Source organism: Podarcis vaucheri (assembly GCF_965113315.1).
Source record: "Podarcis vaucheri genome assembly, chromosome: 6".
NCBI lineage: Eukaryota > Metazoa > Chordata > Lepidosauria > Squamata > Lacertidae > Podarcis > Podarcis vaucheri.
The window spans coordinates 13,783,868-13,809,991 of NC_138764.1; the positions used below are offsets into that span (position 1 = coordinate 13,783,868).

At 45.2% G+C, this 26,124-nt stretch overlaps 1 protein-coding gene across 3 annotated transcripts in view; it reads right to left on the reverse strand.

The window, feature by feature from the left end:
* HMCN1 (hemicentin 1) overlaps window positions 1-26,124 on the reverse strand; it is a 316,075-nt gene that overhangs the window by 113,798 nt on the left and 176,153 nt on the right. For all 3 annotated transcript variants that reach the window (XR_014220481.1, XM_082225398.1, XM_082225397.1), the window contains exons 39-48: window positions 24,798-24,949; window positions 22,034-22,157; window positions 19,900-20,075; window positions 13,744-13,840; window positions 11,108-11,230; window positions 9,469-9,630; window positions 7,891-8,172; window positions 5,092-5,259; window positions 3,532-3,645; window positions 622-708 (exon numbers count right to left, since the gene is read on the reverse strand). Coding sequence is in view for 2 of the 3 variants with exons in the window: in XM_082225398.1 (XP_082081524.1) it covers window positions 622-708; window positions 3,532-3,645; window positions 5,092-5,259; window positions 7,891-8,172; window positions 9,469-9,630; window positions 11,108-11,230; window positions 13,744-13,840; window positions 19,900-20,075; window positions 22,034-22,157; window positions 24,798-24,949 (1,485 nt within the window). In the remaining variant the exon portion in view is untranslated. The remainder of the gene's footprint in view (window positions 1-621; window positions 709-3,531; window positions 3,646-5,091; window positions 5,260-7,890; window positions 8,173-9,468; window positions 9,631-11,107; window positions 11,231-13,743; window positions 13,841-19,899; window positions 20,076-22,033; window positions 22,158-24,797; window positions 24,950-26,124) is intronic.

Genomic DNA, 26,124 nt, shown 5'->3' on the forward strand with positions numbered 1-26,124 from the left:
ATTCTGCCAGTGACTAGGACAGTCGCATTGTAAGGGCTGTCAAACCAGGGAAAGGTTTAGCTATACGACCAGCTTGGAGCAGTTTGCAGTTTACGCACAAGCAACCCCAATTCCCATTACAGTATGCAAGAGTCAGTATTTTGCCTGCAATTGACCATTATGACTGGCACAGAAGAAATACAAAGCAGAATCCTTTCTTGCTTGTTTCCTTCACACTTTGAATTTAACCTATCGATGGCCCTTTAGAACAGAGTGACTGATATCTGTCTGTCTGTTAGTTTTGGGCATATTGTTCAGGAACAAATGGCCCAAGGGAGAAATCATTCCCACTAAACACTTTGCTTAGTCTGCACATAACATAAGTGTCAAAAGTGGACATAACAGGAGGCTGCCTTTGTTCACCTGGTCAATGGATAAACTGAAAGGTTGGAGGGCAGCTGAACAGAGAACGACCTCAACTTCCCAAATTGACTTACTTTATTCACTTTCCCCGCTGCCTTGGCTCACTTCCATATATAAACCGGGCAGACACAGAGATAGGAATGTGGCTGTCCACATCACATCTAATCTGGCCCCAACAAATGGCCAAGTCACCTGTAATTAAGATAAACCTTGCCTTACCTGTTACTTCACAGGTCAGCATGAGGCTCTGCCTCTCTTTCACTTTCACATCTTCCAGGTTGTTTTCTCCCACAATGCCCGGAGGAACTTTTACATGGTTAAAAACAAACCGAGAAAGGCATATGCAAGAGGACATCTAGTTAGCTCACATTAGAAACCATAAATGCTGCTCCATTGTCAGCAACCATATTCTCAAAACATGCTGAAAGGTGAGAAATATTGCACCTTTGTCAAGTATATGATGAAACCTTAAATACACTCATTTACGTTGGGAGCAGGGTTTTTTCCTGAGACTTTCAATGGAAATACAGTGGTGCCCCGCAAGACGAATGCCTCGCAAGACGGAAAACTCACTAGACAAAAGAGTTTTCCGTTTCGGAGGTGCTTCGCAAAACGAATTTCCTATGGACTTGCTTTGCAAGACGACAATGTCTTGCGAGTTCCTGCTGGGGTTCCCCCCCCCCTTTTTCTAAGCCGCTAAGCCGCTTATCAGCTGATCCGATAAGCCGATAAGCCGATAAGCCGCTAAAAGCCGCTAAAAGCGCTAATCCGCTAATCCTTCAATGGGCTTGCTTCGCAAGACGAAAAAACCGCTAGATGAAGAGAATCACAGAACGGATTCTTTTCGTCTTGCGAGGCACCACTGTAAAGAGAGCCGCCATAATTCATGTTATGTGCATTCATCCTATTATCTTCTCAGGTCATTTGGATGTGATAAAAGTCACAAGGCTCATCCACACTTCTGTTTACCCCACCCCTTCCTCCCAGGAAAACCCAATCTTTCACCCTGAATCAGAACAAACGTCAATCAGGTTTTCTCCAGATTGACATTTGCTTCGATTTAATGCTAAAGAACGGGTTTTCTGAGGGAAATAATAATAATAATAATAATAATAATAATAATAATAATAATAATAATAATAATAATTTATTATTTGTACCCCGCCCATCTGGCTGGGTTTCCCCAGCCACTCTGGACGGCTTCCACAGAGGGGCAAAGGAAAAACCACCCAGGCATGTACCCAGAAAGCACGAGACAAGCAGAAAATCACTTGACTCATACTATCTAGACATGGGACAAGCAGAAATTGTTTTCCATTTGGTTGTGTAGTTTTTTGATGTGTTTTATTTATTGCTTATGACTTTTGTTATGTTGGTAATTATGTAAATCATGTAAGCCACCTTAAGCATAGTTTTAACTATGGAAAGGCAACATACAAATAAAATGATGATGATGATGATTAAGTGTTGACAAGCCCATAGCGATGTCATTATTTTTCAAAAAAGTTTCTGTCAGTAGTACCTCTTAGAGTGGTGAATGGCACTATTTAGCAGGAAGAAACCCCAGTGAAAATCCTCGTTATTATATATTTTACGTTGCTGTTTATTTGTATATATTTTACATTTTTATAAACGGATGTTTTATGATGGCCTATACTTGTAATGCCTAATAAAAGTTTGGCAAAGAAGAAAAAGGCTATAAAAATATCACTTTATTTTACATTCCCCCAAGGTGCCTGGATGATACTAGTTTGAATGGGATGCAGGTTTTTTTAGTGTCAAACAGTTTTTGTTTCAAAGGTGGTGTTTGGTTTTTACAAGCTTTTAGAATTTGCAGGAAGAGAGAATATGCTTTCCCATTTCTCACATTTCCTTCAAAGGCCCTCTGAGCGGTGGCATCTCTGTGCACATTAAGCGGACTTCCCGCCTGCCAGATTCTCCCCCACCCCCAAGTGCTGCTAAATGCCAACACCAGTTTTTTCCGATTAAACATATTTATTGGTTTTTAAATTGATTCACAGATATCTTTTTCATACATGTCAACATTCATCATAATAATAATAAACAAGTGAGATCTCTTAAGATTCTGTTATTGAACATGTATGAATGAATAAAAAATAAAATAAAAATTATGTTACTTAACTACTTATTATGTTGTTACTCTGTTTGCACCGGATTTTCCTCCACCTCTTACTTGGGTCCATAGAATTCTATGTTGTAAGTCTTTCCAATTGTGCCCAATCTTCTATTTACCAACGTTTCCACTGTTTCTACTAGTTATCTTTAGAAGAGTAATTCTAGCCCAGTCAAAAAATTTAAATCGCCACAATAATCTTTCAGATTATTTTTTTTTTTACAATATTCCAGTTATTGTTACATTTTTGGTATTCTTGATCTCTTAACTTTGGATTACTGCAATGCGCTCTACGTGGGGCTACCTTTGAAGGTGACCCGGAAACTACAACTAATCCAGAACGCGGCAGCTAGACTGGTGACTGGGAGCGGCCGCAGAGACCACATAACACCGGTCTTGAAAGACCTACATTGGCTCCCAGTACGTTTCCGAGCACAATTCAAAGTGTTGGTGCTGACCTTTAAAGCCCTAAACGGCCTTGGCCCAGTACACCTGAAGGAGCGTCTCCACCCCCATCGTTCTACCCGGACACTGAGGTCCAGCACCGAGGGCCTTCTGGCGGTTCCCTCATTGCGAGAAGCGAAGCTACAGGGAACCAGGCAGAGGGCCTTTTCTGTGGTGGCGCCCGCCCTGTGGAACGCCCTCCCACCAGATGTCAAAGAGAACAACAACTACCAGGCTTTTAGAAGTCATCTGAAGGCAGCCCTGTTTCGGGAAGCTTTTAATGTTTGATGTATTATAGTATTTTAATATTCTTTTGGAAGCCGTCCAGAGTGGCTGGGGAAGCCCAGCCAGATGGGCGGGGTATAAATAATAAATTATTATTATTATTATTATTATTATTATTATTATTATTATTATTATTATTATTATTAACTTCTTAAAGACACCAGTTTTTCAGTTGGCTAGATTTTAAAGCCATGGAACTATTCATGAATATCAGGAGAAAAAACCCCAAAGTTATTTAACCCTCCTGACATCTGTCGCATGCTCACCTAAAACAGAGAGTTCATAGTTCTTCCTCTCCTCTCCTGCAACGTTAGTCACCACACAGGTGTAACGACCAGCATCCTTCATATTCACCTGCATCAAGCGCAACATCCTGCCACCTGAAGAGGAGTCATACATTCACATGTTATAATGAAAACTGACTGTCAAATATAGCCTGACAATATATAGTGCCCATATTGGTCCCAGGACACTGTCACGAGAATTTTAAGGCCTCAAATATGGAATATTCATAAATGCACACATATCTAAATATATGAACCATGTGTCTGAAAAAGTATGGGAGAGCAATCCTGAAGCCATTTTGACTCTCTCAGTGACCTCAAATATTCCTCTGCAGTAAGGGAGGCAAATGGGGAAAGCCTTCCCATTGTCATTTTGCTTGCAAATCCTGTCTTAAGGTTGTATTTGTGTTTCAATAGGGTGAGCCTGTGACCTGGAAGTTTTAACCATCACTAAAGAATGGCCAGGCTGCCCAGATAATGTAATCAGTGACCATCTTCAGGTATCCTGGCAGACAGGATTTCTGCTGTAGACAGCCTCCTTCTGTGATGTATGCATGATGTTTTGGGGATTGGTCTTGGGCTACAGGGTGGGCAATTTCAAAAGTCTATATAAGGGCTTGTTCAGGGTTCTCCTCCCTCCTGCGTGTGGTGAGTGGGGACCCTGTTGCAACAGTTCCTTGAATAAAGATCAGGCTTACTAGCCACTTTGCTTCTCAATATACTCTGGTTGGCCTCTGTTGTTTCCTCCTACCAATAGGTAACCCACTTAAGGACTCTATACAGGCTCCTGGATACCCCATGAAGAAAAGAGGAGCAGTTTTTCTTACAAGAATACCTTAACATTTCTGCGCATTAAAATGTGAACAGAATGGATTTCTCCCTCAATCACACTTCCTCCTCGTACCTCCATGAGTTGCTGAGAAAGAGGTAAGTTCTGAATATCGAGGATTCTCCTACTGCCTCATTAAAAAAGGCAAGGGACCCTTGACAGTTAAGTCCAGTCACAAAGGACTCTGGGGTTGTGGCGCTCATCTCGCTGTACTGGCCGAGGGAGCCGACATTCGTCCGCAGACAGTTTTTCCAGGTCATGTGGCCAGCATGACTAAGCCGGTTCTGGCGAAACCAGAGCAGCGCACGGAAACACCGTTTACCTTCCCCGCCAGAGTGGTACCTATTTATCTACTTTCACTTTGACGTGCTTTTGAACTGCTAGGCTGGCAGGAGCTGGGACACAGCAACGGGAGCTCACCCTGTTGCGGGGATTCGAACCACGACCTTCTGATCGGCAAGCCCTAGGCTCTGTGGTTTAGACCACAGCGCCACCCGCGTCCCTGCTGCCTCATTATCCCACCTCTAATCAGACAGGGTATAATCCAGGAAAAGTATTGCTATGTAATACTGCTGGTGTCGTAAACTAGCTCATATTTCGTTTCTTCTTTCCGCAGGCTTCTACTTAATTTGACCTTAACTCTGCTGCACAAGGTGCTCATTTTATCTTTTTTTAAAAAAGTAACTTCTTCCACTTCAATAACCCCAGCTTACCTGATAGGATTCTTACAGAGCTACTCAAAGAGACAGGCTGCCCGAACTTCAGCCATGTTATTGATGGGTGGGGAATTCCCGAAGCTTCACAAATCAGCGTGACAGGGTTTTTCTCGACTACGCTGATGTTTTCAGGCACAGTCAGGTCACCTGCAATGCTTGGAGGGACTGCAAAAAAACCACACACAAAAAAACCACAGAAACAAGGCATATAAGAAAACATAATTCCATAATGGACAGCCAAAGCCGTCTGTTCCATAAAATAACCCACAAATGAAGAATAGGTTAATAGGTGTTACGGAAATTACAGGGGGGCCCACATCTTTAAAGTTAAATATTACAAATATTATGCCTGAATATATCCTTCCAACTTGACAGCTCAGGGAAGTCACCTAACTTTAAAAATAATATAAAATCACCTCCTTTCCCAGTTCCCCCCATTCCAAAGCTATTTTCCCCTTGCAAAAGGACTCCAGGAAGTTCTCAGAGGTGAAAATTGCTGGGCTCATTGTTAGCCAAAGGAAGCCAAATCTCATCACCTGACTCGCCTCAGGCTCCAGACATGCAAAGGAACTTCTATTGTACTTTTGGGTGGTGGGTACTTAAGACATATTTGTCTATGCTAATCTTATACCTGAGTCTTGCCCTCCCATGTCTGCTTATGCTAATCTTGTACCAAGGACTTGTCTGGACATGTTTGCCAAGGTTAACCCCTCCCCTTCGAACTGTATTCTGAGATGTGGTGGGAAAGTTTTAAAAGTCTTTGTCACCCCATCCTTGGGGTTCAAAATTTGCTCTTTGAACCTATTGCGCAATAAACTTTGGTCTATTTGGCTGGACTCCTTCCTTTATTCCGCAGGGACCCGCGGGCTCTGCCCGACAAGCAGGGTGACTGAGCAGCCTCACACCCAGATTTTTCCTTAACAATATGTTAACAGAATGCTTTTGGCGGCTAGTGCTCAGAAATTTCCTCAGTGGGGCAATATGCTCATAATATGCATGCCCCAAATCTGGGGACTTGGATGAGCTCACAGCAGTTTCCCTTCTTTCTCAGGGAGAGACAAGGTACCGTATTTTTCGCCCTATAGGACGCACCGGCCCATAGGACGCACCTATTGGGGGGGGGGGAATCAAGGGAAAAAATTTGATTTCCCCCCAGGTTTGCGCAGCCATCCCCAAGCTAGAAGAGGGAGACGGAGCACTTTGTCTCCCTCTTCTGCCTTCAGGGACAGCCTCCCAAGCCTCTGTGGGGCAGCGCACTGCGCTGCCCTGCAGAGGCTTTGCGCAACCATCCCAAGCTAGAAGAGGGAGACGGAGTGCTCCGTCTCCCTCTTCCTTCAGGGACAGCTTGGCCCGCTATCCCGCCAGCCTCCAGATCAGGTCGGGGAGTAGCGGGATGGCAGCGCTTCGCCATCCCCCTATCCCCCGAGCTTGTGGGGCTGGCGGGGGGGAGAAGCAGGCTTGCTTCTCCCCCCGCCAGCCTCCAGATCAGGTCGGGGAGTAGCGGGATGGCAGCGCTTCGCCATCCCCCTATCCCCCGAGCTTGTGGGGCTGGCGGGGGGGGGAGAAGCAGGCTTGCTTCTCCCCCCGCCAGCCTCCTGATCAGGTCGGGGAATAGCGGGATGGCAGCGCTTCGCCATCCCCCTATCCCCCGAGCTTGTGGGGCTGGCGGGGGGGGGAAGCAGGCTTGCTTCTCCCACCCCCAGCCTCCAGTTCAGGTCGGGGAATAGCGGGGTGGCGGCGCTTCGCCATCCCCCTATCCCCCGAGCTTGTGGGGCTGGCGGGGGGAAAAGCAGGCTTACTTCTCCCACCCCCAGCCTCCAGTTCAGGTCGGGGAATAGCGGGGTGGCGGCGCTGCGCCTCCCCGCTGTCCCCAGCTTTTGGGTGCAGGCTGCTGCCCGCAAGCCTTGCGAGCCCGCGGGACATCCCGCCGGGCTTGCAAGACTTGGGATAGCTTCCTGAAGCCTGGAGAGTGAGAGGGGTCCGTGCGCACCGACCCCTCTTGCTCTCCAGGCTTCAGCGAAAGCCTGCATTCGCCCCATAGGACGCACCCAGATTTCCCCTTCATTTTTGGAGGGGAAAAAGTGCGTCCTATAGAGCGAAAAATACGGTACTTTCTTGTCTCTCTTGACACAAGGATAGCTGGAAGGGGGGCGGGGAGAAGGGGAGAAACATGCCTTCCTTCTATGAGAACACAACACACATCTCTTAGTGGGAAAATACACACATCCCCTTTGGAAGAGACCCAGAAGTGTGGGGAAAGGAACCACAAGTCACCCAACATTTCCTCTTGACACAATTTCCTTGTAACATTAGAAGCAGTTCTAAGGAGAACAACATGGACCTCCTGTTTTATGGCTAATGAAGAGACAATCTGAGGTGCTCGTACTTTTAGCAGGAGGCCAGTATGAGGAGCACTTGGGGGAAATTTTCAAGATCGGGGAATTATCAGTTAATTTACAGTACAGTGGAACCTTGGTTTTTGAACGTAATCCGTTCCAGAAGAGCGTTTGACTTCCGAAACATTCAAAAACTGAGGCGGAAAGGGCTGTCAACAAATTCAATTGAGAAAATTGAAAAACACGCAGTGGAAGACGTTTGACTTCCAAGGCGCGTTCCAAAATGGAAGCATTTATTTCTGGGTTTTCGGCATTCGGGTTCTGAAACGTTCGTCAACTGAGAGGTTTGAGAACCAAGGTTCCACTGTGCAATGTTGGGCTAGCGCTGTAAAACAGAGTGGAATTGTTGATTTGGCCCAAAACATGCATCTCTTCTGTTGCACACATTTCCCTTGCTCACCGTGAATGCTTAAGTCATATTTCTTGTCAGTCAGTCCTGCCACATTCACAGCAATGCACACATAGCGGCCAGTGTCTGACACCTGAGAGTTTTTAAGCCACAGACGATGTCCTTCGTTCAGTATTTCCACTCCTCTTCCACTGACCAATGGACGGCCATCCTTCATCCAGGTGACAGCTGGCACCGGAATACCTTCTGCCTTGCATTCTAATGAAATATCATTCCCTCGAGTCACAGTTACATCCGACTGCTGGCTTTCGCTGCCCAATATAGTTGGACGAACTATTCGGAGAAACAAAACAACATTCCAGACTTAGCACAAAGAGTTCAGCTTCCGAGAACAAAGCTAAATGCGACGCAAAAAATCTGTGACTGTAACCGCCCAATGTCTTGTTTTCTTTTGCAGAATGCAGAGAGGGCAGGGGGTGGATTCCTGTGTAGGGGCATTGCATAGGGAAAGGAGGCCTTAAGCCTTTACCCCATGCCAATCCTACCCTCCAGGCTACTATTAACTGCAAGATGTGCTCACATGTACTCATATTGTGCCTCCACCCCATGCAGCGGTGGGTGGCAGGATGAGATTGTAAGCTAGGGTGGTAGTGCTCCCTGGGAAAGAGAGAATCGGAGGGTCAAGGCACTGCGGAGGTCAGCACTAATTCAAATGCATAGGTGGAGCTAATGCACCTGCCAAATTAATTGCACAAGGTGGACCTCCCCATTGCCTTGCCCCTCTCAGTAAAAGGTAAAAGGCAAAGGACCCCTGGATGCTTAAGTCCAGTCAAAGGCGACTATGGAGTCGCGGCACTCATCTTGCTTTCAGGCCGAGGGAGCCGGCGTTTGTCCGCAGACAGCTTTCCAGGTCATGTGGCCAGCAGAACTAAACCACTTCTGGCGCAAGGGAAACCAGAGCGCATGGAAACGCCGTTTACCTTTCCGCCGCAGCAGTACCTATTGATCTACTTGCACTGGTGTGCTTTCAAACTGCTAGGTTGGCAGGAGCTGGGACAGAGCAGCAGGAGCTCACTCCGTTGTGGGGATTCAAACCGCCAACATTCCAATTGGCAAACCCAAGAGGTTCAGTGGTTTAGACCACAGCACCACCCGCATTGTGTCCCAGTAAGCAGTAGCGACTCTGGTGCTGGGAGGTCAGGTCAGTGCCGCCCCCACAACCCCCTCTCCACTACTGATCCCACAGCTAATCACAGCTCAGAACCAATCATGGCTGCAGTACTGGAGCCAAGAGTAAAAACCCTGCAAGCCCAAACCAAACCCCCTCTGCTGCTGTTTTCTGCAAGAGACGAAAGACGTGATTGGATCTCCCACAGTATGTTTAGCTTGGCCCCAAAGATTTGGCAAAACCACCAAGGCTTCTTATTAATCTAATGTGGATAAGGTAAACTGATATTTACAAGTGGAGACTCCAGAGACCACTTTGTGGTCTTGCTGCAGAACAGAGGGTTGAACTAGATAATCCCCTGTTCCATTCTTGTTCTTTGATTGCAAGCCCTGCTTTACTCATCAACGGTAATCATTTCCAAACCAATGAACGGCCACAAGCAATTTGACATGTTGACCTACCATATACCACCAAGTTATATTCCTTCTTTGCTATTCCGGCAACATTTGAAGCCATACACACATAGGAAGCAGCGTCTGATTTCTCAGCAATGGAAATTTGCAACTGCCTTCCTCCAGATAACACTCTGACCCTACCTGTAGGGTCAGCCAGCAGTGGAGAACCTACAAGTGAAACATTATTTCAGATAAAAATATGAAGCATAGGATGAAGCAGATGGTTCAGGGTTCTTTGACACAGATTCTATTCCAGTCATATTTCCTGCTGGGCTAGGTCAGCCATAATCCAACACGGTCACAAACGTTGAACCCTACTCTCATATAGCCAATGAGTGCTGGGCACAGGTGTCACTATGTTTATAGAAATCAGCAGGCGTTCTGCCTAAGTCAGTGATGGCCAAACTTGGCCCTCCAGTCTAGCTGCTTTGGGACTACAGTTCCCATCATCCCTGACCACTGGTCCTGTTAGCTAGGGATGATGGGAGTTGTAGTCCCAAGACAGCTGGAGGGCCTAAGTGGTATCATTCACCTCCATTTCACTGTGGATTTAGGTCTACAGTCTTGAAATTTTGCCTCCATAAAAATCGGTCCTTGTGGTCAGAGGTCAAGTAGGAAGAAGTCAAGGGTTAGAAGTCAGCAGTGTTATACTGTATCAAGCTTGCCTCTTGTCCTACTAGGACTGGAGGAGGAAAGCAGACAAAGAGAAAAAGAGAGCAGGTAAGGGCAGGGTCCATTACATTAATGGGTCCAAGGATTCCGTGCCTCAGCCTAACTCAGCTTAAACAAAGAAAGAACAATTTGATTTGAAAGCACCTTCAACAGAAGCAAATGAGGTTTTAGAAGCAAACGTTCAAATCTGTATCAACCGCTGCTGGCTATACAGACCGTACTCATCACATTCACCCCACGCACTTAAAACACATTTAAAGAGCATGGCTCCCCACAAAGAATCCGGTTTGCCTCTTACAGAGCTACGATTTCCCACACCCTCAACGAGCTGCAGTTCCCAGGACTATCTGGGGGAGCCACATGCTTTCAATGTATGGGGTGGGTGCAGTGGCGTAGCGTGGGGGGTGCAGGGGGGGCCGGCTGCACCGGGCACAACATCTGGGGGTTATGGTTAGGGGGCGCAAATCCACGGGTTAGGGGGCGCAAATTACTTGCCTTGCCCCGGGTGCTGACAACCCACGCTACGCCACTGGGTGGGTGTGACTATGCACATGTAGGGGGCTAGGTAAAGAGGGGAGGGTTGCAGGGAAAGCTTTGCAAACCAATGAAATAAAGAGAAGAAGAAGAAGAAGAAGAAGAAGAAGAAGAAGAAGAAGAAGAGGAGGAGGAGGAGGAGGAAGAGGAGTAGTTTGGATTTGATATCTCGCCTTTCACTCCCTCTAAGGAGTCTCAAAGCGGCTAACAATCTCCTTTCCCTTCCTCCCCCACAACAAACACTCTGTGAGGTGAGTGGGGCTGAGAGACTTCAGAGAAGTGTGACTGGCCCAAGGTCACCCAGCAGCTGCATGTGGAGGAGCGGAGACGCGAACCCGGTTCCCCAGATTACGAGACTACCGCTCTTAACCACTACACCACACTGGCGTAGGGAACAGCTAGCTCCTAAGGAAAGCCCTCACCCATAGCAGTTGCTTACCATTCTTTCTCCAGCTGAGGGCCGGGGGTGGAATTCCACTGGACTCGCATATCATACTGATGAGGTTTCCTTCAATTACTGTCAGACGAGTAAGCGTGTCTGAACCATAAATACTGGCTGGCACTAAAGTGGGGAAATGTCAGAAATAGCTGGTGATCTGTAACTTATAAAATTATCAAGTAATAAATGGCACCTAACACTGGGCCATTTGAGGAACCAACAGAAGAAGCAAAGTCAGACCCCCACAGAGACTTCTTTCAAGTACTGAATTCCTCACGGGGAGAACAGGACACACAACTGAGTACCTTCTGTTTGCTCAAACTATTCCTGAGAGCATACAAAACAGGAACGAAAGATTTCTGTTTGAACCTCTTCAACTCTTTCGGAGTTTGAAATAGTAAAGAGAATTAAAAGCTTCAGTGCTGGCAGCAGTTAAAGCTTTCCTTGCATTGCACCAATTTCTACTTCTTATTTCAGTCTCTCGTACTTCAAACCAGTACTGTAATACCACTAAGTCTCCCAGAAGCAAAGCCTTAAACCCATCCTGCTGAATTCTGCCAGCTTTTGGAAAGGGAGATAGCTCTGGGGAAATGGGGCAATACTAAATCAAACGCACAAATCTCCTGGATTTGCAACACCAAAAGGCTGTCCAACGTTGCTTCTGGATCCTGCGTGCAAGCAAAGAATATGTTTCTAAACCATCACTTACAGATGGTTTTCACAGGCAGATCTATGGTATAATGATTTTGAAGGAAGAGGATTTAGCTTGTAAGAACATCTAGATCAGGGGTGTAGCTAACCTGGTGTCTTCTCAGTGATGCTGGACAATAATAATAGAATATAAAAAACACAATAAAACAACATAATATAAAAAACACAATAAAACAGCAAACATTTTTAAAAATCCCTAAACAGGGCTGCCTTCAGATGTCTTCTAAAAGTCAGATAGTTGTTTATTTCCTTGACATCTGATGGGCGCCACTACCAAGAAGGCCCTCTACCTGGTTCCCTGTAACCTCACTTCTCGCAGGGAGGGAACTGCCAGAAGGCCCTCGGAGCTGGACCTCAGCATCTGGGCTGAATGATGGGGGTGGAGACACTCCTTCAGGTATACTGGGGCGAAGCCATTTAGGGTTTTAAAGGTCAGCACCAACACTTTGAATTGTGTTTGGAAACGTACTGGGAACCAATGTAGGTCTTTCAGGACTGGTGTTATATGATCTTGGCGACCACACCCTGTTACCAGTCTAGCTGCTGCATTCTGGATTAATTGTAGTTTCTGGGTCACCTTCAAAGGTAGCCCCACATAGAGAGCATTGCAATAATCCAAGCAGGAGATAACTAGAGCATGCACCACTCTGGCAAGACAGTCTGCGGGCAGGTAGGGTCTCAGCCTGCGTACCAGATGGAGCTGGTAGACAGCTGCCCTGGACACAGAATTGATAGATCTTAAGAGTCAGTGCAGCTTGTGTAAAGATTTATTTGCACAGCTGCCATGAAAGATGACAAGGGAAAGTTTGAGTTTTTCCTAACCGTATGTTCTGGCACACTGGCAAACCCTAGGCAACTGGAAAATCCAAACTGACATAAAAAGTGAAGCTTGGGATCAACCACTAGATGCCACCACCAGTCCAGTGTGTAATGTTTCAATCTTCAGGCAATCAGAGATTGCTTTAACTTATTCTGGGGGGTTGCATAGCATAAACAGGGAAGTGAGAAAAAACTGTGAGAGAAATTTGCAATCCATCTTTGGAGAAATAATGCTTCTGTGAATATTATAATGCAGTTCTCCAGCCCAAAGAGCATACAAAAAATGCATTTATTAGGGGAAAGTGCACACAAAAATATGCACACTATGGTGAACTACACTCAGGGGAGATGCTTCCAAAAATGCACACACCAGGGAAAACTGCATACCAAAAAGCATATGTTAGAAGAAATGTGAACAATAATATGTATAAATCTTTGCGTACTCTTTTTTTAAAAAATCAGGAACTGATGCAGAAATTCAGCAAAAACTGGAAGAATGAAAAACAAACCAATGTTTTCAGATCCATTCCGCTCTAGTTACTAGGTAATGGATCCTTGGCAAAATTACCCATACCCATCCTAGTATCAGGGGCTTGAAAATGAATTTCTCACACTTCCTCACTTTTTTGTCCTGTGTCCAAGAGGTCTCAAAATGAGCGTGTATTAAAATAACATAGTAAGATTCCCAGGATTGTAAACTACAGATACAAGAGTGAATATCAGAAAAACAAATCTCCTGAACTGCAGCACAATTGTGCAAATTTCTCATACCCCTTCCCTAATACTGTCATACCTTGGAAATCAAACAGAATCCGTTTCGGAAGTCCATTTGACTTCCGAAATGTTTGACTTCCAAAGCGCGGCTTCTGATTGGCTGCAGGAAGCTCCTGCGGCCAACTGGAAGCTGCGGAAGCCCCATTGGATGTTCGGCTTCTGGAACACTCACTTCCGGTTTTTGATCGTTCAGGAGCTGAAATGTTCAACGCCCAAGGCATTCGGGAGCCAAGGCACGACTGTATGCACCTAGGTTTTCCAGGAACACCCATTTCATTCACTACTAGAGTTTCGTTCTTTACGAAAGTGATTGCAAAAGCTGCATATCTTACCCCATACATTGACGTTGTAGTTCTTTTCCGTTTTCCCAGCCACATTTGTGGCTTCACAAGTGTAACGTCCAGTATCCTGAGTTTGCACTTCTTTAATCTAGCAATTTTTTAAAAAAACACACACAAAATATTCCAGCAATCAGTTATGAATGCATCACAATGTAATAAATAAGTAATAATAATAATTTTATTTATACCCTGCCCACTCTGAGCTGCTTCCAACAAAATATTAAAATAAAATACATTAAACATTAAACGCTTCCCTAAACATAGTATAACCTTACTTGCAAATTTACTTTTTTAAAAAAATGATATTTATTAAGAATTTTAGAATTACAAAAAACAAGAACAACAATGAAACAGAAAGAGAAAAAACAAAGAAAAAACAAACCACAATCAAACAATACAAATTGATAAAAATCAAAATCAAAAAATAACACGGCACAATCAAAAGACAAAAATATACCAAACATTTAAAAACAAATCCAATATTCTCAAATCCTTAACTGTCATTACCTTCTTTCTTTGACCTCCTCACTCCTCCCTTTTTTTGTATCCTAGTTGTTAATTTTCACAGCAAATCCTTTCCATATTTCATAATATTCTGTCATTACATTACCTTAATCTATTTTAATCTTATCTTACTATAAAAGACCTTAAAACTTAAAACTTAAATCTTATTTATACCAATTTCTCATAACCATAATATTCTTACATAATTCTTTAAACATTTTTGCTAAAGCCAAATTATTTCGTTCCAACATTTTTCTAATGTTCATCAATTTTATAAAACAATCCTAATGAAAAAAAATTTTTTTCCTTCCAATCTTCATCCAGTGTCTCTTCCTCCTGGTCCCGGGTTTTGTCAGTCCTTTCTATCCCATCAATCTAGCACATTAACCTGGTAATCTTATGTCCGAGGCCCTTAAGTCCCTTCCGCGGTTCTTCTTCATATTTATACCTGTACTTTACATTGTCTCCTGCTCCTTTCACTCGTGGGAACTCCAATTTAACAGTGTTTTTGACCCTTCTCGACAAATCAGCCCCTTTTCCATAGTCCACACTAAACTCCATGTGGTATTTAAAAACATGTTTCAAAGTCCCTCCAGAATTAAGAGCCCCCACAACCCCAAACATCTCACGGCCCATTGCCAGACTTGAAAAGTCCAAACATCCCTGCATAGGGGGGTCAGTCCAACCCCCCATTTCCAAACCAAACCAAACTTTATCTTTCCAAATCTGGCTTTTTCCAAGTTCATTTGTCAAATCCAAGAGCTCATGTTCCTGCTGGGCCACAGCTCCCTCCATCTCTGGCGCCCAAGGTTCAACAACATCCTCTTTCCTCATCTGTTCTGTCAGAGCACACTCCTGATTTGATTCCTGGGTGGGCTCTATATAGTTTCCCACTACCTGTCCAAAATTTCTAATCGCAACAGTCATCAAGTCCGTCTTCTCATATAGCTGTTCCAGTAGGGCACTTGTTTTACAGAAAGCACGCAGCAGAGCTTCTGAATACATTGTTCTGCAAGGTCAGAAGTCTATTCCCACGATTGTAATCTGTTGCAGCTGCAAGCTCCCCGATTCAGAATTGTTAACAGTTTCACAGGCTCCCTCTAGGGGAAGAGCTTCTATTTGTTCTTTTCTTTTAAAGGCAGATCTAACAACAAAGTTTCCTTTTTCTGATATTTTGTCAATATTTGTTCCTTTAAAATGCTAAAGGGAGCAATGGAATCACTATGTTTCTCTTCTTTTAACTATCTGTCAAAGACGTTTGTCTCTGGTCAATGAGCTTCCCAAAGAACGTCAGTCCTGACACCCGGCTCCCAGGATCAAGACGGTGGAAAATTACTTTACTTTACACTCTCTTCTGCAGGTTTAAACAGTCCGGAAAAAATCCCCCCTCTTCTCCTGCTTCCGAAGGGGGTTCAACAATTTTAAATGATGAAAGTTAATCCTTTACAAGTGATTTTCTGAACTCTAGTTTACCATGTCTTTGCTTTAATCTATCTACAAGAAACGGAAGGCTGACTTCCTGTTTAGACCTTCCCGTTTCAGTGCCAAATTGAGGTAAATTTCTTAGTCCAATTTTCCTTCCTACTCGCAAATCATTATTTAAAGTCCAATTGTCCGAAATTAAAGTACTCACGGGTAATTGTTTTAAAAGCCAAATTGTCCCAGGAAAAAGGCAGCGTTCTCTGGCAACGGCTGTGCGGCTTCGCTCCACGGAAGAAGCAGTTGACTCTCAGTACCGCGCCACTTCCCCCTCTTGACTCCAGAGCCTGTTAGTGGGTTCCTTTGCGGGTTGGGGGGGCGCTAAAGGTGCCCGCCGAGTCCCATGGTCACAGGCTTCATCCGCCTGTGATTTTTAAAAGGGTCCCCGCTTCGCCGTAGCGGGAAAGAGCCGTGTCCCGTGGAGCTGGTCCCTCCGGATCAGAGGGAATCCGCCATTGCCGATGGCGCCACCCCGGAAGCTTACTTGCAAATTTACTCACGGGCTTGATAGATTATTGGTCAACTACTGAGTGGGAAGACTGATTGAAAAGCGTTGTTTTCCTACCTCAGTACATAAAAAGTATTCTCTCTCTACCCTTACGTTACAGTAAGAGCTGGTGATGGTTCATCAGCTGGAAATAAATTCTCCTGATTATACTTGCCACCAGGTTTTGCCTGAATCAAACCTAGAAGCTGACACAGTGTAACAGCTAGGAGACTAAGCCAGGGCCAGCTCAGGATATTTTGCTGCCTGAGGCAATGGACAAGATGGCGTCCTCTTCCAAGGCACACGCAGAAACCAATTTGACTGGTAGTTGAATTGTACACCAATACTGGTGAAAGTATCTTCCACTGCATTTGAGGGCAGCAGACTAGTGCCCTGGGGTACAGGTCAGGCCACAGGGCACTCACAGCTCTGTCCCCTCCCCGCACCTCAGCACCTGCCACCTGAGGCAACAGCATCACCCTGCCCCATCATACGCCAGCGCTAGACTAAGCTATGAACCATGAAGTTCCTGCTTTAAATCTCCCCTCTACCATAAACCCACTAACTTTAGGCTACTTAGTCTCAGCCCCCAATTTATACAGGAGAATAATACTAAGCTTACCTAACAGGGCTGTTGTTAAGGATTTTAATAAGCTGATATATGTGAAGTGCTTTGAACCATCAAAAGTGCACTGAGGTAGTAAATGTAAAGGGACCCCTGACCATTAGGTCCAGTCGTGACCGACTCGCTTTATTGGCTGAGGGAACCGGCATACAGCTTCCGGGTCATGTGGCCAGCATGACTAAGCCGCTTCTGGCGAACCAGAGCAGCACACAGAAACACTGTTTACCTTCCCGCCAGAGTGGTACCTATTTATCTACTTGCACTTTGAGGTGCTTTCGAACTGCTAGGTTGGCAGGAGCAGGGACCGAGCAACGGGAGCTCACCCTGTTGCGGGGATTCGAACCGCCGACCTTCTGATCAGCAAGTCCTAGGCTCTGTAAGCTCCTCAGCAGCCGGTCTCCAGCACTTTACCTCCTCTACCAAGCTACCTCCTGCTCTAGTCTTCACGTAAACTGGGTACGTTAAAACTCTGGATCAAGGGAACCCTGTAGTCTACATTGCAAGCAAACAGCAGGTCTTATAAATCCTTTGCGCCAAAGAGCACTCCCCACTCTGAGCAACCCCATAAGGCAGCCATGCAGACTCTTTTCTTTGCCTTCCATTTATGCTTGATTTTGAACCCGGCCAACAGCCTGCCTTCAGTCGTGTGATTTGCCCGTGGCCATTTTGATCCTCGTTTGCTTGTGCCAAAACGAGGGCCACCCCCTTGTCTTAGAACTTGGCCTGGCATTATTAGAGCAAAATCACAAGCATATTTTGAGAGTTCAGCTCCAGCGGAAACATCACCACCACCACTTATTATTTGTAGAAGCATCTGAAATGCACTAGGCACTGTACCAAATAATTTAGAAAGCACAAGTCCCTGGGCCTGCAGGCACACAATTTAAAAAAAGAGAGATGAGACAAAAAGACAGGGAAGATGGAAGCAGAGGGAGGATATTCTGCGCCGGATGGCAAAGAAAGTAAAAGATGGGGGAAAGAGTTAAAAGAATACAATAAACAGAGCTGATCCGATGCATTCTGCTGTTGGGGGGGGGGCAGCAAATGATACCCTTCCCTCTTCATCCATTCAAGGGTCACAAAGTACAGAAGACCAGTCAAGTTATTTCAGCATCTGAGGCAGAAAATCCTACAATGCTTCTCCCACTCCCTGGCTGTAAAGGTACAATAAATTAAATAAACAATTTTCTGCCTTTTCAGGGCACCCACAATCAGCTGCCCTGTGCTGCCACCTTGCTCTACCTAATGGTAGGGCCAGCTCTGACAACAGTCTAGAAAAAGGAAAGGATCTCTTGAAAAATAAAACATGCCATCAAAGAGAAATATGAGAGATGAAATATGAGGTCTTAAAAATTTATTAAAGTGAGACTAAGATGTGAGCAGCCAAATATTCAGAGGGAGACAGTACCACGCAGAAGGGATCACAAAGCGGGAATGGAAATGAGAAGCAGCCCAAGAGTGGAGATTTAATAAGAAGATTAGTGTTTGAGGAATGGAGGAAATGAAGGGAAGGGGGAGAGGGCATAACAAAGAGAGGCAGGAGTGGCCAAGACCATGGAGAAATTTAAAGATTAAAAAGAAGATTAAACTTGATATGAAACAATAAGGGAACCAGTGAAGGGAAATGTATACTATGTACATGGACATAGGTGGAAAAATATTGAAGGAAGCAAAATTGTTCAGTAAGACTAGAATTGTTCTTCAAGCGGGGTTCAAGCATCTATAAGTTGTCAGTGAATCTTGACCCTGAGCAAAATTCAGTGCAAGCTCAGAATCTCCTAATGAGGCTAAACCTCTGCAGTAATTCTACAGGAAGTCAACTAATTCAGTAAGTTGGCAAAATTCCACAGGCGGTTTTTGCCTGCCTCGCTTCTCCCCAATAGTCACAGGACCTAGGGTGCCAGTTCCCTGAGAAAGGTCCGCTATATCAGCACTAGAGTGACAGAGTGCCTTAATCCATTTTAATTGCACAAATCTAAATTTCCTGGTGTGGGCTTGAAATCCCCCCTGCACCCAGTCTGGAGGTAAAGGTAAAGGTACCCCTGACCATTAGGTCCAGTCGTGACCGACTCTGGGGTTGTGCGCTCATCTCACTCTATAGGCCGAGGGAGCCGGTGTACAGCTTCTGGGTCATGTGGCCAGCATGACTAAGCTGCTTCTGGCGAACCAGAGCAGCGCACGGAAACGCCGTTTACCTTCCCGCCGGAGCGGTACCTATTTATCTACTTGCACTTTGACGTGCTTTCGAACTGCTAGGTTGGCAGTAACAGGGACCGAGCAACGAGAGCTCACCCCGTCGTGGGGATTCAAACCGCCGACCTTCTGATTGGCAAGTCCTAGGCTCTGTGGTTTAACCCACATCGCCACCCGCGTCCCGTCAGTCTGGACGTACCTTTACTCTATTTATACATTAGCTGCTTAAAACGCAACAAGGTCATTTTTCTGCACCATGTTCCAATTGCCAAACATACCAGGGAGGAGGCAAGGATGTCTTCACCCAACGAGCATAGCCTGATTTGTTTTCCCACACCCCAAACCCCACCCCCTAAATGCCTATTCAACAAATCTATCATTTGCGCCCATGTTGTCAACTGCACATGTGCAACAGAGGTTTCTAGTGTACACACCCCAGCTCAGCTGCAGCTTTCATTTTCATATTGGACATGTTGTCAACTGCACATGTGCAACAGAGGTTTCTAGTGTACACACCCCAGCTCAGCTGCAGCTTTCATTTTCATATTGGACATGTTGTCACTTGCACATGTGCAACAGAGGTTTCTAGCGTACACACCCCAGCTCAGTTGCAGCTTTCATTTTCAAATTGGATGGGAGATGGTTTGAGGGAAAGCAGCAGTCTTTCTCAAGAAACTGCAGGATACTTATGGATTGTGGCTAGCTTCACATGTGCTGAGCTTCAAGCGCAAATAAAAAGAAATGTGCGCACAGCTTCTGTGTCAAGAATCACAGTGCCAGTTGAGCCTTGTGTATCATTAGTGTCAGGGGTCATAGGGATGAAAGACTTGAGAGGGGAAAACTTTTATTTTTAACTTACCTTCAATACACTTCCACCTTCAGTGATGCTGAGACCCAGTTTCTTCAGCAATGGCTGGCCATCCTTCAGCCACTCTAAGGTTGGTGGGGGAATAGCATTGCTCTGGCAGTGGAGCTCCAGATCTTCGCCCATAACCACAGAGACATTCTGTTCCTCTCCCATAATGTTTGGTGGAACTGAAGCATGTTAAGATTTAATGTCATCTCTTCTTGCTGTAGCAAAGGAAACTAGTCTCTCTCCCAAAACAGTGAGCTGGTGTCCCTAGTCATAGAACCAAAGGATAGGCAAGAACCAGGGCTGGATTTAGGTTTGATGAGGCCCTAAGCTACTAAAGGCAATGGGGCCCTTTATATGTCCAGCTGTCCTTTTTCAACAACAAATTGTCACTGTTCACTGTTTTTGGTGTTGAATATATGCTAATTTATAGTTTATAGACCTAATAGGTATCTAAAGCCATTTAGAAACACTGTTGTTGTATGTACATTTTATTTTATTTGTTTTTTATCTTATATCTTGGAAGTGTACATCCAGTTGTTTTTTACTTTAAATTTTTGGGGGGCCCCCAAGAGAGTGGGGTCCTAAGCTACAGCTTGTTTAGCTTATACATAAATCTGGCACTGGCTAGAACTCTGACTCTCAGTCTCTGATAAAGAACCTCTAAATGTAGGGCATTTTGATTCCCTCACCCCCCAAAAAATTCTCCCAAACACTGGTGTTTCTAATGATTAATCTAAAACAGCTAATATCCAAATTGGCTCATGGAGGTTACACACATGATTTAGAACTATAATTGTGCTACAATCAGTTACTTTACTTATTCTTACGTAATCATGAATTTGACTTTAATGCAAATCTGGATGTTTCTTTCATCAACTGAGAGCAAATTTCATTAACCAGTTAGTGTGAAGTTATTATTCTTTTGTTAAAGAAAGAAAGTGTCCGTGCCACTCTTAGCTCCCTCTTTTTGAACTACCCTGTAAATTGGTGGCATCGCCCTTGAACTGTTCATCCAGAAACACGAGTTTTTGAAATTAACCGTGCGTGTCCTTAACTGTGAGCAAATGGAAGATGGAAACAGGCGACAACAGGACTGGTGTACATTCAAAGCGTGCAGCATTTTCCCAGAGACAAATATTTAGTTAACCAAGAAACAGAAGATTAAAGTGGCTCCATTTTGTAGAATGGTGTAGATCAACAATGCTATTTCTTTTAAACAGTAATCAAAATCGTTTCGTAAGACCAAGTAGACAAATCACGCCCATCCCCCAATTTGTTTCTCTAACCTCTCCATCTCGGGTGAAAAATATTTTTGGTCCTTCCTCTCCATAGCTGTCAACTTACAGATTTGAAAATAAGGGACCAGCAGCCTCGAAAAAAAGGGATCAGCAGCCAAAATAAGGGATTTTCAGGGCACAGGTATATTCAACTGCTGAGGCCCTCCGAGACAAAGGCAGAAAGCCCAGAAACACGGCAAAGGGGATGCGGCAAGGAAAACCACCGTCACCTCTCTGCTGGGAAGCGCTGAACAAAGGCGAGTCCCCAGACAACGCGGCCGAATTGACTGGCACAAGGCATGCAAGCTCCACCCCCCAGTCGTTCTTAGACTTCTTATTGGGTGAGCAACACAGCCAAGCAACACAGTTGGAGCCTCCCTCCTCCCTGGCCGGCAGGGAGGGAGGGAGAGGAGCTGCTTCCTTTGAAACCCGGGAAATTTAAGGGACATCATCAATAAGGGACAGCAGCGGGACACGGCGCTGGGATAAGGGACTTTCCCGCCAAATAAGGGACGGTTGACAACTATGTTCCTCTCTGCTTCTCACATGAATGGTTGATTAACAAATTTCCACAATATATTTATAAATGTCTGTTCTATGGGCACCAGTGTATTTGAATGAAACAGCACACCCCATAAAAACCCAAGCAACTTCCCCAACAAGCCAAGCACTCCTAGTTTTTAAAAATAAAAAATGGGAGTGGCAGAAGGTTTTGGTGGGCACCAAGAGAGGTGTCTAAGGGCACTGTGTTGTCCATAGGCCCCAGAGTGATCATCCCTGTTCTAATTCATTAAGAGAGATGTTGTTTCAGTCCCTGGCAGTTCTTTCAATGTTTATGCTTGGGAAAGTGGAGTCCTCACCGTGAACTTTGAGATCAATATCCCTCTGTTTCTCCCCTGCAGCGTTAACCGCAACACATGTGTACCTTCCCGAGTCACTGATCTGTGCGCTCGTCAGTGCCAGGATACGACCTCCAGAAAGAATCTAAAAAAAAGAGAGGTAAAATTGTCAAAAAGTGACATGGATCGTGACATGTAATTGACAAACATAATTATATATCAAGTTGCATCAATCACACAATGCAATTTTCCTATCCTGTTTGGTTTTATCTTCACAATACATCCACAGATCTCTACTATATCTGTTCCTGTCTTACTACTTTGCACTTATTAATATCAATTTATTCATTTTTTAGTGACTAGCCAAGGGATTTGATTATCTTCATATCGAATTACAATCCTGATTGCAATTCAAAATCAGGTGTCTTCGTGTTCCTCATTATTTCCCACCGAATAAAGAAAAATGAAGTGCGACGGGATCATAAACTCTCCCCCAAAACTACCTTGTGAGCTCCGCCATCATGTCCCCCAAGCATAGGTAAAGATAAAGGGACCCCTGACCATTAGGTCCAGTCGTGGATGACTCTGGGGTTGCAGCGCTCATCTCGCTTTATTGGCCGAAGGAGCCGGCGTACAGCTTCCGGGTCATTTGGCCAGCATGACTAAGCCGCTTCTGGCGAACCAGAGCAGCACACAGAAATGCCATTTACCTTCCCGCTGGAGCGGGACCTATTTATCTACTTGTACTTTGTGCTTTCAAACTGCTAGGTTGGCAGGAGCAGGGACCGAGCAACGGGAGCTCATCCCGTCGTGGGGATCCGAACCGCCAACCTTCTGATCAGCAAATCCTAGGCTCTGTGGTTTAACCCACAGCGCCACCCGCACCCCTGGTTATTATTACAAGAATGGAACCACATTAGCTGGCTGCAACAAGCGAGAACGTAATCTCCTTCCATTCCTGGTGTTTGGAAACCTACTATGACAGTGACCCAGGCACCAGCGTGTCTCCACTACTAAGGAATGGCAGAGGGAGAAAAATCTTTGGCTCATATGGTATGTATGTCATAACTAGAGTATTTTGAACCAGGCACTGGACTTCCAAGTTCCAACAATCCCAGCCAGAGTGGACAACGGTCAGGACCTGCCCTCTGCCATAGCAGCCAAAGCACTGGGACGTTTCCTGGCGGAGGGAGATGTTCCTGGCCTCCGGCTAGATAAATTGAGTTAGCTTGCCTGCCAGATTGGACCATGTAGACTCGAGTAGAGCTCACTCTGGGGCGCAGTCCTGACTGCGTCTACAGAGGACTCCACTCAGAGCTACTCCCCAGGGATAAAAACAGGCACCTGGCTCACTGCAAACACTTTTTATTTATTTATTGCATCTTGCTCCCACCCTCCCTATCATTGTGCTAGCTTCTAGCAGCTTTGTGGGTAACATGGGGTAATCTGACCTTGCTATGGACTAAGTTGGCTGGCTGGGGAGGAATCCCCCCCCCCGCCAGGTAAATTGGCTAACCTGGGAGATTTCTGCCTTCCTCATAGCAATCATCACTACTTTGTAAGGTAAGGCATCGGATATAACTTAGGCATGACTGCAGGGGAGGTTATAAATCTCTAACTGCCTCTCCGTGGATAATGGGTATCCTGTTAAAAGGAGGTGCTCCAGTCTGGATTCCCAGGTGTGGGGACTAAGGCCAAAACACACCTTGAAATGGCAATCCCTGAGAGCTGGCCTGGTTTGCATGTGTCACACTCTGTCATGCTTTAACCAAGCCCTAACATGGAAGCAAAGGGATGCAGGTGGCACTGTGGGTTAAACCACAGAGCCTAGGACTTGCCGATCAGAAGGTCGGCGGTTTGAATCCCCGTGACGGGTTGAGCTCCCGTTGCTCAGTCCCTGCTCTTGCCAACCTAGCAGTTCGAAAGCACGTCAAAGTACAAGTAGATAAATAGGTACCGCTCCAGCGGGAAGGTAAATGGCATTTCCGTGCGCTGCTCTGGTTCGCCAGAAGCGGCTTAGTCATGCTGGCCACATGACCCGGAAGCTGTACGCCGGCTCCCTCGGCCAATAAAGCGAGATGAGCGCCGCAACCCCAGAGTCGGTCACGACTGGACCTAATGGTCAGGGCTCCCTTTACCTTTACCTTTACCTTTAACATGGAAGCATGGAACAATTTCCCATTATTATTATTTTGAATTTATTTTCCAGCCCAACAGCCCAACCCAACAGCCCCCCTCAAAAAAAAAACCACACAAACATTTTAAGAGGGTATAGGATGTAAATCTGATCAACCAAAGGCCTGGTTAAAAGGGAATGTTTTTGCCTGGCGCCTAAAGGTTGCAATGAAGGCACCAGGTGAACTTCCTTGGGGAGAGCATTCCACATACAGGGAGCCACTGCAGAGAAGGCCCCGTTCTCGTGTTGCCACCTTCCGGGCCTCTTGAGGAGAAGACATACAAAGAAGGGCCCCAGAAAATGATCTCAGGGTCTGGGTAGGTTCATATGGAAAGAGGCGGTCCTTGAGGTATTGCAGTCCTGAACCATTCGCCTCTCATTGGCTGCAATGTGGCTTTCCATAGAGCACTCATTTCTGGTGCAGCAAACGAAGGTGCAGAAAAGTGGAGAACGCTACAAACAGACCATGCTACGCAGTAATCACAGGGTCACTTCCAGGGTGGGATGTGGGGAAGCCCCTTGACTGCCACCGAAAAGCTCAGGCCACCGATTTCATGAAATAAGCTAGTTTAAATAGTCCTGGAACCCTCAAGAGTAGCATCAAAGTACCTGGAGTCCATTTGAGAAACTAGAAACAGGGCTACCATCTTTCAGCCAGGTCAGAATGGGAACAGGGATCCCACGAGCTTCACATTCCAGTCGAACCGGATTATTAACCACAACAGTTACCATTTCGTTGTTGCCAGAAATGGAGGGTGAAACTGACAAGAGGAGGAGGAAGAAGAAGAATTAAGTATTCGAAAGTCCCATCTATTCAGATGCATGTGAGTCTGTGTTTTCTGAATGGAATTAAACTTTGGTGGTTCCTCAGCCTTTTTCCACCTGTCTCCCCGCCCTCTCCCCAAGTTTGGGCTTAGAATGGTATATAACATGCATGTCCAAAGTCAGTTTCGGGGGCCTAATCTGGCCTTGCCAGTCAGTTTAATATGGCCCCTGTGGTAGTTTATTTCCTGGGGTAAAATCATAAAAAAAGCTCAATAACTTCAATCCTAAGAAAAGGTAAACAACTTTGGTCGGCCCTCATGGCCCTTCACTTCATCAAATCTGGCCCTCTCTGAAGAAAGTTTGGACACCACTGCTATATAATATCCCTGGCGCCAAACATTTCTTGCAATTAATAGTTGGGTGGAGTCAACGGCTGCTGGCTGTATCTTGGGCCGCAGCAGCTGAAAAGGAAATGTGCTGCTCCCAAGTCATTATAAATCAATTAATATTAAAAGCAACTGAACACAGTTTCTGTTTAGCTCAGAGGGAGAATCTGACTCCACAAGCCAGCATGCCCAATTTTAGCAGCGCACTTGCAAGCCCATCTCTCAAACAACCAATCAAACATATGCAAGAATAGCTGTCTAATGGGGCTTTTTTTAAGAGCGACTTTCCATTAGTGCTTTAGGAGCAAAGAAATAACAATAACAAGAATGATATAGCACTAACCCTGAGGAAGTAGCATAGTAGCTGACAACTTCTGAAGGCAGCCCTGTATCAGGAAGCTGTTATTGTATGTCTTACTGTGTTTTTATATTAAGTTGGAAGCTGCCCAGAGTTGCTGGGTCAAACCAGTTGAATGGGCGGAGTATAAGTAATAAATGATTGTTGTCATTATTACTGTACAAGCATTACTCATTTGATTGACAGCTAATCAGTTTGGGTTTTTTGTATTTTAAAAAAATCTTTCTTCCTAGTTTTTGCTGACAGGTGAAGACATTTTTTGCTCTGGTGGTCTTTTGCTGTGCTAAGTGTCTGATGATGTTAATAGGCACATATTCTCTGTTGTCTCGTCCTCTGCTGCTGCACTGCTATTGAACTTTAATCCAAGCTTTCACTTTCTGATATCAATATGATTTTCTGATATTAAAAGTGTTGTATGCCAACCTGA